The following is a 13,569-nucleotide window of genomic DNA, read 5'->3' as shown; positions in this document are numbered from 1 at the left end:
GCATACGTGTTCGAACATGATCGGTGGATCGTGTCGATAGCTTCTGCCGTCGATAACTACCAAAATCCAGCTTAGAATTTATATTCGGCTATTCTGAGCTATAAATTTTCGCTACAAATTTGCACAAAATGGTTTCGCGAACGAGATTTTGGAATGGGCAAGTGAACATCCTAAAAAAGTAATTAAATATTGTTAAAGATCACTTTTGTTTTTGCCGCAGAGCAAGTTATTCTGACGCAAACCCCAAAAGAAATCGAAAGCTTATAGTCAGTAAATTATTTATCGATTATGTACCGTTATTCGAAACGGAACTGCGTGGGATTCATCTGATTATAAAAATGCTGGAGACTTATACTAGGTTTAAATGAGTATCGGTGAGTTCGACGTGTCCTCCAAGAATAGCACCACATAAATGGTAAGGATAATATACTTATCATGTATGTACTTTATAGTATATTCAGTTGTATTTAAAATATAGTTAGTCTATGTCTAAGATAAGTATATTGCGGAATTCAAGAACGCTTGTGTGAATTTTATTTTCTTTTGTGTAAAAATTGTTTGAATTTATATTTCCTAAGATTAATATCTTGGCAAGCAGTTACGTAAACGTTTTAATACTATCTTGGGAAAGGTCAAACCTTAAAGTAATTAACTAATAGCTGTATCTCTAATTTCTGGAATATTTTCAATGCCATACCAATACTTTTATTACCGAGAAATAATATGAGTGTAAGATTTAGTGAGGTATGAAAAAGAAAATTGAGCAATTACCTAGCAATTTCCATAAAATGTGATAGATTCTTGGCTTGTGCGGCAATTATTACCGCTAAAGAAGTGCGAAGTTGGCCCATTAAGTGGTCAATCAAAGCGATGTTTAGGCCACTTCTGAGTGGATTCCCTCTCTTGTTTGGATCGCAGAGGGGGGCCTTGAGTGGGGCACATCGAATGGAGGGAACAAGCGTGTGATGTATGGCTCGAGTTAATCGATTCCACATAAAAATATAGTTTAGCCACGCAGAACTGCATAGAGATGGCTCCCATGGCGAAGTATCATCATTAAGACAACCACTAAAATGCTAATCGATCCGATCCGAGCTCAACAGGTACAAATATATATAACTCTATATGTATTTCGTATGGTATACGCTGGACTTGGTCTTCTTCCTCTGCTTTGCATAATGCCCACACACATACACACTTTGGTATAGAGCTAGCCACAAAGTTTGAATCTTGTATTACCAGCTGACGTATTTGCTAACTGATGAATTTTATACAAATTTGATACACTCGAGGTGAACTTGATTTTGTTTGGCGGTGTTGCTTTTTTGTTGTTTCATGTTTTCGTATAGAAGCATCTATGTCTAAATGTATCTCCGTGCAGAAGCAGCGCCTCAACGAGTTTTGTTCGCGGTTTTATTTTATATGAAAATTCAAATTAAAGCTAATAAATACTTAGGCGTTCATTGTGGCTCTAGTCCGAGCCGAACTCTATCTGAAATTCATTAGAAAACTGGTCCATCTAACCTTCGAGTCAAGAAGATGCCACCGAGAGCGGGGATTGAACAGGGGAATTCACACTGATTGACGTCTTCGGATTGCATAATCCAATTAAGTTGGTGCTAATCGCCTGAAATGCGATGTCAAGTCGAATTAATGCCACGAGACATGGAAGGATATCGCAGGACTATAGTCTTCACTTTCTGATAGGTTTGCGTGCCTGAGTCAAGGCTTTGAAATGCGGAAGACAGCGGGTAACTCCCAAAATTATGTGGAAGAATGTGTGGTCTTGATCCCCCGGTCAACAAATCATAAATGCCAGAAATTAAATTTATGGCCTGGTGGAAATTATGTGGCCATTTTCGTGCCTTCACAAGTGCAGAATGGTGTTCGTGGCTACCATTACGATCAGACACTTCCCAGGCCACCGATCGTCCAGACTTCGATAAATTATAAAAATATATATATGGGGTCCGACAAGTGCGTCAGTGTGTGTGATATCTGATGAAGCTACTTTAAACCAAATTAAATGACGATTGATATGCAAAGTCGAAAGGGGAATACCCTTTAATTCAAGTTATGAATAGTTTGTCACTGTCTAGGGAAATAATACAAAAATATTTATAAATGAATCCTATTTTATTTCTTATTGTTAGTTTATTCTTAGAAACTTCGAACAGGTTATATTAATATACCGTTTCATACTATTATAGTAGTTGTTCGAACAACAAAATAATAATAAAATAAATTGATTCCATTTTATTAGCAAAGAATATACTTTATATTTTTAGAATTTGATCAGGCAATTTCTAATAATCTTTTCATCTACTTATTTCTCGTTGGTACAATCGCTACAGAACTTAAAAACTATCTGCTTGGTATCAAATGATAATTAAAATAGTATAAGTATTAGTATTAAAAATATATTTTACTAGAAGATGATAAAAAGAATCACCAATTCCCCTGTAAACCAAAGGGTGTGTTCGATGAAACAATAAAATACTGACAAATTTGCATGTCTGACTTTTAATTTGGATTTTGGGCCGTAGAATGGACGCTGTCAAAAGTGGTCTGCCTACAAAAAATAAGTAAATGGCAATATATTATGTACTGGGACGAACCAGTTGGCTATTAAAATGAGGCGATATAACCAGTTGGCCAGTTCCCAACCCGAAACAAATGAATTTTATTCGAAATTAATTTTTGGCTCGTTGTTTTTATTTTGACCAAACCGTGTAGAATTTATACATCCACATCGAGGGCTTAAGCCTGATCTGTAGCTCCAATTCATACATTATATTTATCTCATTTGTGTATATTTAATTTGGAATTTAATTTTGGCCTTAAACAGCCTTGTGGCCGTCGACGCGTGTGAGGCGAACTGCTCCAATTTCTGTTTTTATTTGCACTCCAAGATGTTTGTGCCTCTGACGAGAGTTTTGTATCCGATTGTTAGTGGCTGTGTATCTCTCATACCAAAGTGGGCTAATTTGGCAGCCGAGATGGCCGGGGGTGAAGTGCACTCTCGAGATGGCCATTAATCAGGTCTTGATGGCTCACATCATCTCAAGTTCCATTTCGAGCACCTTCCGTTTTTTTTTGACCCACAAAGCACGGGCTCTCGAGTTGAACTTGAGACGGGGTGTCGCCTTAAGTGAATAATAGGCTCAATTCGGTCTCCGGTCTTCAACGATCTTAGCCTGATTAATGAATATCTTGTGAATTCTGGTTAATCCCGCCACTTTCGCTACGAAACGCACGTCGAGTTGGTTAAACTTTCAAGGGTCACTCGGTTATGTAATGTGCAGAGCACAGATTCTGTGCAACCGGTTCTCGTGGTTCCAAAAGCTACCTGTCCCACAGTTCCCAGCACGGTGACCCTCAGCGGTTCCCAAAAAATTGTCTGGGTGTTTCATTTAGCACGACAAGGATCCCAATGGCAATGGCCCGCAATTGTGGCCCATAAATTGCTGGCCAAAAACTGGTTAACGCTCGCCTTTGCGTGTCCTTGATAAGGCTTATTAATATTTTTGTTGTTTCTGGGTCTTTCGCGGGGGAAAAAACACGTTTTATATTTTTTCTCCCGCCGCACCGCCTTTAATTTGACATGTTTTTGTTTCAAGTAAATTTCACAGATTTTAAATGAATTTCAAACGCCATTTTATCATCGACTGGGAATATCCAATAACTAAATGCCGTTAGCAAAGTTGTTTATGCGATTTGCCAAACGCGACTGTTAACAATTATTCAATCGCATTGCAAACATTGTACATTTTGCCAACACATATTTATAAATTTACGGTCGGGATTTCTGTATTGAAATCAAATAACTGTACTTCTTTTTGTTTAAACAAAGTGGACCGAGATCTTGTTGAAAGAATTAATTTTGTCTTTATCACTCGATCTTAGTCAATTTAAGGTGAATGTTTCACAGATCATTGGATCGATAAGTCAACCTTATTTATTTCCATTCAGTCCATCGAGATATGGTAAAAACTCTTAATCGATATTGGAATACATTGTGTCAGTCTGATTAATTGTGTGAATGAATGAAATATGGCTTTTATTCAAGGATGCGCTTGAATTGAGTTCAATTTAAAAATAAATATATGAAACTTATATATTAAGCTAGATTTTTAGGATCAGACGATATTTAAAATGCTTATTCATAAAATATTTATATTTTTTTATTAATGAAGATCGTAAACTTCAAAAAGAGACATTTTAAAGCAGTTTTGTTCGTCTTGCAACTTTGATGTTAATGATTGAACTTCCTTGAACTTAAAAAACAAATAATAAAGACAAATCAGCATTTAAAATAGACAATTATTTAATTCAACAATATTATTGCTTTGACTAACTACATAAATTATAATCAGATTTTTGATGAAGCTGTCTTTCTAGAAACTTTCCATTTCCAATTTGGCATGTAAAATCCAGTTTGAGAACCTTCCAACATAACTTTAGGAATTTCCACTTCCTAGACCAGAACTCCAAACCAAATTTAAAATTGGACACAAAAAAAGCGAAACAAAGTGGGAAACTAGTTAGTCGGGTTGGGCGTTTGTTTGACTGGCGGATTTACATAAGTATAAATCTTAAGCAGAAGACAATATAGTTCGCCATGACTGAAGCCATGTAGAATTTAGTAGAGAGACGCGGACAAATGCGTTATGTATAGGGACAAATTTGCATAAATCATAAGCACAATTAACGATGTTTCGGCGGTTTGTTCTCTTCTCCTCGAACCGGTGACGCAGGTGACGTGACATTTGACTCGGAAATTTATATGATACCTTCCAAGACAAGATCCGCGAAATTTGAATATACACGCACGTTTAGACGCGTCTTTATCCATTCAAAGATGCGTGAATCTTCTGGGTGGGTAGAGAGTCATCGGCCTTCTTATAAATATTCAGTGGCGACATCTTTTTCTTGGTTTTTTCGTTCTTCAGTGAACACTTTTCATTAGGCGTTTTGCGGTTAAACTTTTTTGTCCCTATCACCAAGAGACTTGATTTTAATTTTAATTGCCTGTGCGTGAGGGTATTTAATTTGCTCTGGGATTAGATAAGTTATATCATTTGTCTGGCTGAATGGATACAAGCATTTAATAACAACAGTCAAAGACATTTAAGATCTCCGTGAATCTTTCTTAAAAATGTTTCTATTTAAAAAATGTTTCCTACAAAGTAAATAGGACTAGTTTTGAAAGTATATTTTATTATTAGAATTGGAAACGATAATCCCCACAAACCATGTTAGCATTTACAACATTTAAATGACCTCACGCAAAATTTTGCAGCAACACTTTAGCTGTTAAAATATTGTTTATGAAGAGGTTTGGCGTTGGCAGTGCTTTTTTGTAAGGTGTACCAGAAAAAATTCAGTTAGCATTATGATTTAAGATTTGTTTACCTCGTTTCTTGCTTGGTTTTTGATGATTAAAAATACCATTTAAACAAGACAATGTTTGTAGCAACATTCGGAAATAGCGCCAAGACGAGATCTTCACGCTGATAAAGTATAATGAAAAACTAGATATCATGAGTTCCGCACCCGAAGACAAAAGCTCATAGCAATTCACACAAAAACCATAACTCTATATCAACAACTCGGTTTCTTTTTAATTTATCTAAATAGCTACCTGTTCAGAATTTTAGACTTGTTTTCTATGGCAACCGTGTTTCGTAAACGTCCTTCGGTGGAGTCCAAAAAGCGAGGCTTCCAGTTTTTCGGCTCCCCGGCTTGGAAAACGATGAATAATTGTCTTTTGCAACTATGATGCGACAAAAAAAGGCTTTTCCTCAAGCCGGTATTCGAGAAGTACTAAAAAATATCTAAAAACAAATAATAAAAACAACTCAGTCGCTTCAGTTATCCGCAATGACAAATTTGAAATGTCAGCAGTCGTCGTCAAGTGTCATTGCCTTTGTGGGGATGGGATGTGCGAAGCAAGTTATGACCCGAATAGTTAGCCAGCCATTATGCAATAAAAGCCAAGAATTAATTGTGGCTCTAAGTGCCGCCTGATGGTCGATGGGGTGACAGTGGCACTTCCGTCTGAGTGCACTTCCTTTGGGTGTTCCACAGTTTTGCCCATGACTAGGTGACCACGCACCTTTGGGCCGAAAGAGTTCAAAGTCATTTCTATTTTTGGGCTGGCTTCATGACTCCGCGTGGCCAGTGGGTGTCACTATGATTGGTTCATTAAAATCTAGACGTGACTCTTGGCGAATTAATAAATTCTAGTTATTAAAAAAGGCGAAATGCAGGCGATGACAAATGCTGAAAACCCGTTTGGGAGTCGCTCGAAGAATGCAGCCATTGATGATCAGTGATCGCAGATTGGAGTGTGCGTTTAAAGGTCATTCCAAGTCGAAGTCGAAGTTGGAGTCGGAGTCAAAGATGAGCTGAGCCTACCTTAACATTCAACTCCATTTGCTGACCCACGGGCGCACGCATTTTTGGCCAAGTCAACCGGTTCATGTTCAACTCCAACTGCATTTTAGGCCTGCTCCGGCGGGTAATTGCCATTAGCCAACGCCTGATCTTCTCGGCCTTATTTGCCTTGGCAAGCTTCGATGGGAGCCTTGACTTGGCGTGCCAACCTGTCTCATCGATTGATGAAATTCGGTGGCTCTGGCTCGGACCCATTTACCAAATTAAACGCTGCACGACAACGTGTTTAACACTCGCCAAACTTTAACTTCTGCCAAAAGTATGCGAGTATATTTGCCCGAAATCCGAGTTGGCTAAATAGAAATGCCAACAAAGAGCCGGCGTTGGTGGCATTGTATTTGTGGCTGCCTTAGTTGCTCCTCATCTGCCATAATTGCTGGGCCTCAATGTGGCTTAGCCTTTTGTCTTAGCCCTGTTATCTGGCTGTTAACTCACAAACATCAAACAACTGAGACTGGTTGGTCAGCAGCTGACGTCGCCGTTGCCGTCGACAGAGGCAGCGGCTGCGACTGCGACTTCGTCTCATCTTCACCTGGCCAAAACGCTTTCGATTTCGGCTTTTGGCCGTGTGTTAACAGCTGTCGCCCCGTTGAAGATGCCTCTCTGCCGACTTCGCTGTCGGAGTGGGCAGATGCTGGGTCCGAGTATATATAGAAAATCTACAAGTTTTGATGCTTTAGTTGGTATTCCACACTCGACCTAGAAGTTAAACCAACTTAGCTTGGCATCGATCAAATTCAATCGTCCATTGAATTTGATACGATCGGTCGCGTCTTCTCCTTTTCCGATCCTCACCGCTAACGTCCGAAAGGATTATCCACGCACTCACGCACCTCAAAGGATTACCTACGCACCCGGGATTATTGCAACTGCCGTTTGTAGCAGTCCAAAAGTGTACAACATGGTAACCGAACCCAGTTCCCATCTAATCTAACCCTATAAACGAACAATGATCGTGTGCAAAGTGCAAAAAACATATAACGAAACAAGTGTCCCTCGGTGTGAAGACAAACAAGACATTTCGCAAAGGAAAAAGAGAAATGCAGAGAGAGAAAGATTATCAGTTTTATAGATCTAAATATTATGGGAGTTTTAGATTTGTGTTGGTAAAGGATATTATCAGAACTTAAGAAGTGAAACTTTAAGCCATCATGATTTGGTCATTCGATGGGAAGTTAAATATGTTTTTGATAATAATATGGAGACTATAGTTTGTATAAAACATGTGCTAAAAGAGTATTCATTTTCAAATTTTAACTGGATTAAACTTAAAAAATTGTCTTTAAATAAAATTGAAACCATGAATAGCACATGTTTTTGGAAAAAATTTTGCAGTGTAGCTTTGTATTTTTGATTAATCTTTTGGAGTTGTGGTATTGTTATTTCGTAAAATTATGGAACAAAGGGTCAATAAAAGGGGTAAAAAACATTGTAATAAAGTATTCATTGAAAATAAGATTATTTTTATGATAGGGCATACACATAGGTGTGAAAATATCATTGTTGTGATTTTTTCCCTGTGCATACCAAAACCTAGCAAACATGAAGAAAAAGCAAATAGATTGCCAATGCCGACTGCAGTTCCAATTCAATCGCCATCTATTTGCATCTCACATCTTGTTGTTGCTGGTCTGGAGCTCTGGACCCGGTCTATCATCTCGGGCTTTGAGTTGACCAGCTGGCAGTTGACATTTAAGCCATGTAGAAATTAAGCAAGTGGCATCGAGTGCAATGTTACGCATACGCCGTGTATGCCGCCCACGGAGCCAATTCGCCTTGGTGCGAACCGCAATTTGCGTATTAAGTCATTAGGATGGACCAGCTGCATGTGCATTCTGCCATTCTGGCGGTCGTTTCTATGTCAGCATTGACATGGGTGAAGATGCAGATGAAATTAAAACTTGTTTTTTTCTTATCCATAATTTTTGCTTTTGCTTCTGACATTTGCGAGTGGCAATTTGCGATTGGCGTATTTAGGTAAATAGCCATTTAAAACATTTGCCTTAAGTTAGATTCTTGACGTTGCCATTGAACAGCCGCCCATTAAGCCAAGACAATGTTGTTCAAGAAGATATGTCATTTGTTGGCTGAAGGGCTTTTCCCCAGGTCTTAGTTTCAGCAAAATCTCTCACAGTTTCGGACTAATTTGATTGCCCCGAAGACTTGGCATTGAGCCTTTGTCCTCGATGCGGTGTGAATCGGATTAATTATCAGCCAATTAGCATAATGAATAGTCAAGGGAAGCGCGAGTATCTCTTCAAGTCCTTTCACTTTCTTAACCTTTAATATTCCCCGAGCCATAAGTCAAACCCGATTTGCTTCTCAAATTCCGAAGTCAAATTGTAGCTGTTGCGATATTTAAAACAAGTTAGAACAGCAAAAATTTCAGGTTCATTAGCATAAATTATTATAAATAATTTACATACAAAAGTTAAATATTTTTTGAAATTAGCAAACAATCAGCATTGGAAAAAAAATGTAGACCCAGCCACTTTTGGAGGTATGGGCTATAATCCACAAGATTTGGTTATAAATGACACCCGAGGCATCCGATTCTTTTTTATGTGAGATGCGTATGCTAATTTCGGTCGGTGGGTTCGGATTTTCTCACTAGTTTTATGGCCTGTCTTGGCTGATTATTATATAATCATGGCTAGAACTGGTCTGGAGTTTTGGGGCCCGGATCCGGGCCGGTTTCTGGCATAATCGGTTATTTTTATAACCCCCGAATAAAATTCTCCAGCGTCCAATTAATTGAGCTCATCGACCAGCTGCGGTCATCGACGAGCACTTTCATTAACTAGCAATGACCTTGTCGAAACTCCAGCTTCAGCTTCAAATGAAATGCAAATGAACCTGCTGACAATATCGTCGGAAGCCATAATTCAGTTGCTGCTTCCTCGGATCCCAATCGAGCTCATATCTCTTGTGTCTCTTCGCATTTGCATAGGCATTATGTATCAATCGAGACAATCTGCAAGATTTACATTGCTTCGGGGGAGGGGACTGACCTAGAGATGCTAATGCCTGTCAAAGTTGAATGTCTGCGCTAGCATTTTGGGTGATTTTCAATGCATTATGGTAAATCGGTTCGTCGGCTTTGTTGGCTGAACTTTACCACAGTTTTGAACTGCAGGCCAGCGGATCTTGGCCAAGTTGCCACGAAGCGTGAAGAGGCGATTAGCCTAGAAGGCGATCAATTAGTCGCAATCAGGTTGTTAGAGCCAGTCGTTAGTCTCAGCACCTCTGCACCACGACACCACAGAGCCCCTGAAGATGAAGCACCACTAACCCACCCGATTTTCTTATCTTTTCTTCCCCCCACAGAGAAGTGCACTGTTCGTCTTGGCGCTTTGCGCTTTGGCGGTGGCCTCTGCGTCGGCCGAAAGCCATGAGGTAAGTTGAAAAGAGTCTCGACCACCCCTTCAGAGGATCTCATATGCCACCCACTTTCAGCGCAAGACTCGTGCCGCCGAGGGATACTTCTACCCCCAACCCGATGTGCCGTTCGATCTGCCCGTGCGCACCACCCAACCCCCCACGAGGCCGCCAACGCGCCCACCCACCAGGCCTCCCACTAGGCCACCCACTCTGCCGCCCTACAAGCCACCGGCAACTTACCTGCCACCCACCAACAAGCCACTGCCGCCAGTGACCGTGCGCACCACCGTCAGGACTACTCCTCGGCCAACTCTGCCACCCACTAGGCCACCAACCCGGCCACCAACCCGGCCACCAACCCGGCCACCGACCACCTACCTGCCACCCCCAACTGTGCGCACCACTCGCCCACCACCACCACCCACTCGTCCACCAACATACCCACCCACCACTCGTCGCTTGACGACCCCCGCTCCCACCTACTTGCCGCCCACCAACAAGCCACTGCCGCCAGTGACCGTGCGCACCACCATCAGGACTACTCCTCGTCCAACTCTGCCACCAACTAAGCCACCAACTCGTCCACCAACCACCTACCTGCCACCCGTGGTCCGCACCACCCGTGCTACGCCACCACCAACTCGTCCACCGACTCGTCCTCCACCAACCTATCTGCCGCCCACCAACAAGCCGCTGCCACCAGTGACCACTCGTCGCCCGACGCCACCACCAACCAGGCCACCACCACCACCGACCCGTGCGTCGACTCCGGCTCCGACTTACTTGCCGCCCACCAACAAGCCACTGCCACCAGTGACCGTGCGCACCACTCGCCCACCACCACCACCCACTCGTCCACCAACCAAGCCCCCAACCAGGCCCCCAACTAGGCCACCAACCACCTACCTGCCACCCCCAACTGTGCGCACTACTCGCCCTCCTCCACCACCCACCCGTCCACCAACCTACCCACCCACCACTCGTCGTCTGACGACCCCCGCCCCCACTTACCTGCCACCCACCAACAAGCCACTGCCCCCAGTGACCGTTCGCACCACCATCCGCACCACCCCTCGCCCTACTCTGCCTCCCACGAAGCCCCCGACTAGGCCACCAACCACCTATCTGCCTCCCCCAACTGTGCGCACCACCCGTGCCACCCCACCACCCACTCGTCCCCCAACTTACCCACCAACCACTCGTCGTCTGACGACCCCCGCTCCCACTTACTTGCCACCCACCAACAAGCCACTGCCGCCAGTGACCGTGCGCACCACCATCAGGACTACCCCTCGTCCAACTCTGCCTCCCACTAGGCCCCCAACCAGGCCACCAACCACCTACCTGCCTCCCCCAACTGTTCGCACCACCCGTGCCACCCCACCACCAACTCGTCCCCCAACTCGTCCCCCAACTCGCCCCCCAACTCGCCCACCAACCCCGCCACCAACTTACCTGCCGCCCACCAATAAGCCACTGCCCCCAGTGACCGTGCGCACCACCCGTCCTCCTCCACCACCCACTCGCCCACCTACCCGTGCATCCACTCCTGCTCCCACTTACCTGCCACCCACCAACAAGCCACTGCCCCCAGTGACGGTGCGCACCACTCGCCCACCTCCTCCACCAACTCGTCCCCCAACTAGGCCCCCAACCAGGCCACCAACCACCTACTTGCCTCCCCCAACTGTTCGCACCACCCGTGCCACCCCACCACCAACTCGTCCCCCAACTTACCCCCCGACTACTCGTCGTCTGACGACCCCCGCTCCCACTTACTTGCCACCCACCAACAAGCCACTGCCCCCAGTGACTGTGCGCACCACCATCCGCACCACTCCCCGCCCTACTCTGCCTCCCACGAGGCCCCCAACTAGGCCACCAACCAGGCCACCAACCACCTACCTGCCACCCCCAACTGTGCGCACCACCCGTCCTCCTCCACCACCCACCCGTCCCCCAACTTACCCACCCACTACCCGTCGCCTGACGACCCCCGCTCCCACTTATCTGCCACCCACCAACAAGCCACTGCCCCCAGTGACCGTGCGCACCACTCGTGCTCCTCCACCACCAACTCGTCCCCCAACCCGTCCCCCCACTCGCCCACCAACCCCACCTCCAACCTATCTGCCACCCGTGACGGTGCGCACCACCCGCCCTCCTCCACCACCCACTCGCCCACCAACCCGTCCCCCCACTCGCCCACCAACCCCACCACCCACCTACCTGCCACCCGTCACCGTCCGCACCACCCGTCCTCCTCCACCACCCACCCGCAAGACCACCGTCTACGTGCCACCCCCGACCGTGCGCACCACCGTGTACGTGCCACCCCCGACTCAGCGCACCACAGTCTACGTCCCACCCGCACCCACCAAGCACCAGGGCTACCAGTACCCCGTGCCCAGCATCCCATTCAACTTCTAGATCCAGGGGTCTGGAGATGATTAGGGATAGGGCCTTCGTCTAGGGCTAGATTGATCTAGTCAATACTCGTACAGTCTAACGTTACACGAATACGCCGCCAGCGGTGCTAGAGGGCGCCACTGGGGCGCCTGCAAGGACGACACTTGTTTGTTTTTATTTTATTTTTGTAATTAATGAATCGCATACTCATACAGCTAGGGATCATTGTAAATGAGTGCCCCAATTGTACAGCTAACAGTCTATCCAACTCTTGCTATATTCTACCACTATGCCACGATCGATGGGCGGCCGTCGTCTGTGACGGTCGCCAGCTCAAGACTATATAGCTCTATATTACGATTAAAGAAACCTTTTATTCGGATTGCTGAAACCTGAACAATAAAATAAGTTTTTCGAATATTTACAAGCATTTTCTTTTGCTTTTTTGGGAAAGGGAAGTGGGCACTAGCATGTGGTTTTGTCAGCTGGACATACACATGTAACACTTTTTGTTTGGGATTTCTGAAGCCCAAACAATGAAATACATTTTTCACGTAATTCCACGCATTTTCTTTTCCTTTTTGGCAAACGGGAAATGGGAGCAAATCATGTCCGGGCGATATTGAGGTCTTGTTGGGCACTCATCTTTTGATGGTTATCATAAAAATCGGTGTTTACGACTATGGTAAGGAGTTTGTTGCTGACAAGTAATAAAGCGATAAAGATGCAGGTTAGGCAGTTAACCTTGACATTCACTTCTGATATTTACCAGTTAAAATTCTGCGCGTGTATATACTTGTTTGTTAACTTAAGGCATGTAAATTTAAAAACATTTTGGTATTTAAATAAAAATGTAGTTTTTAAAAATAAACAAGAATAATATTTAACCTCCGGTTATAGGTGAAACGTAAAAATATTTTTCTGAAAATAAAATAACATCCTGACGAAAAAATATGGAAATCTAAAATTGTTATCGTTGGCTTTGGTTTAAAAAAGATTGATTTTAAAACAGAAAATAATCAAGAAACTCAAGTGTCGGTTAAATGTTTCTGAATGATGGTACAATTTTGATCGGTTTTTGTTTTAATAAAATCTTTAAATTGCTGTTTTTGTGTGGCTAAGCTGTTATAGTTTCACTTTTATAAAAGACGATACCCTGGGTAGAATTCTTATCAACTCCTCCGTCAGAGCATAACCACTTCGGATTTATTACACCCCCTGAGATGTTTCTAGTTACTTCGGTACGATCTTCAGATTTTCATGGTCAATGCGTTTTTTTAATATCTCTTTCGTTTCCACATGCCTGGGAGCACGAATTCG

At 43.7% G+C, this 13,569-nt stretch overlaps 1 protein-coding gene across 2 annotated transcripts; it reads left to right on the top strand.

The window, feature by feature from the left end:
• Positions 1–397: 397 nt before the first annotated feature.
• On the top strand, positions 398–12,676 carry LOC108012628 (uncharacterized). Of its 2 annotated transcripts, none has more exons than XM_065865010.2 (3): positions 398–415; positions 9,787–9,855; positions 9,916–12,676. In XM_065865010.2, the coding sequence occupies exons 1-3, from the start codon at positions 413–415 to the stop codon at positions 12,268–12,270; spliced, it is 2,427 nt and encodes an 808-aa protein (XP_065721082.2). In that variant the 5' UTR covers positions 398–412; the 3' UTR covers positions 12,271–12,676. The 2 variants fall into 2 exon arrangements, with proteins under 2 accessions (XP_065721082.2, XP_016933539.3); XM_017078050.4 differs by lacking the exon at positions 398–415 and adding an exon at positions 7,130–7,363.
• Positions 12,677–13,569: the final 893 nt, after the last annotated feature.

The sequence above is a fragment of the Drosophila suzukii genome, chromosome 3 (genome assembly GCF_043229965.1).
Source record: "Drosophila suzukii chromosome 3, CBGP_Dsuzu_IsoJpt1.0, whole genome shotgun sequence".
Classification (NCBI taxonomy): domain Eukaryota; kingdom Metazoa; phylum Arthropoda; class Insecta; order Diptera; family Drosophilidae; genus Drosophila; species Drosophila suzukii.
This window is presented reverse-complemented; position numbering and strand designations above follow the sequence as displayed.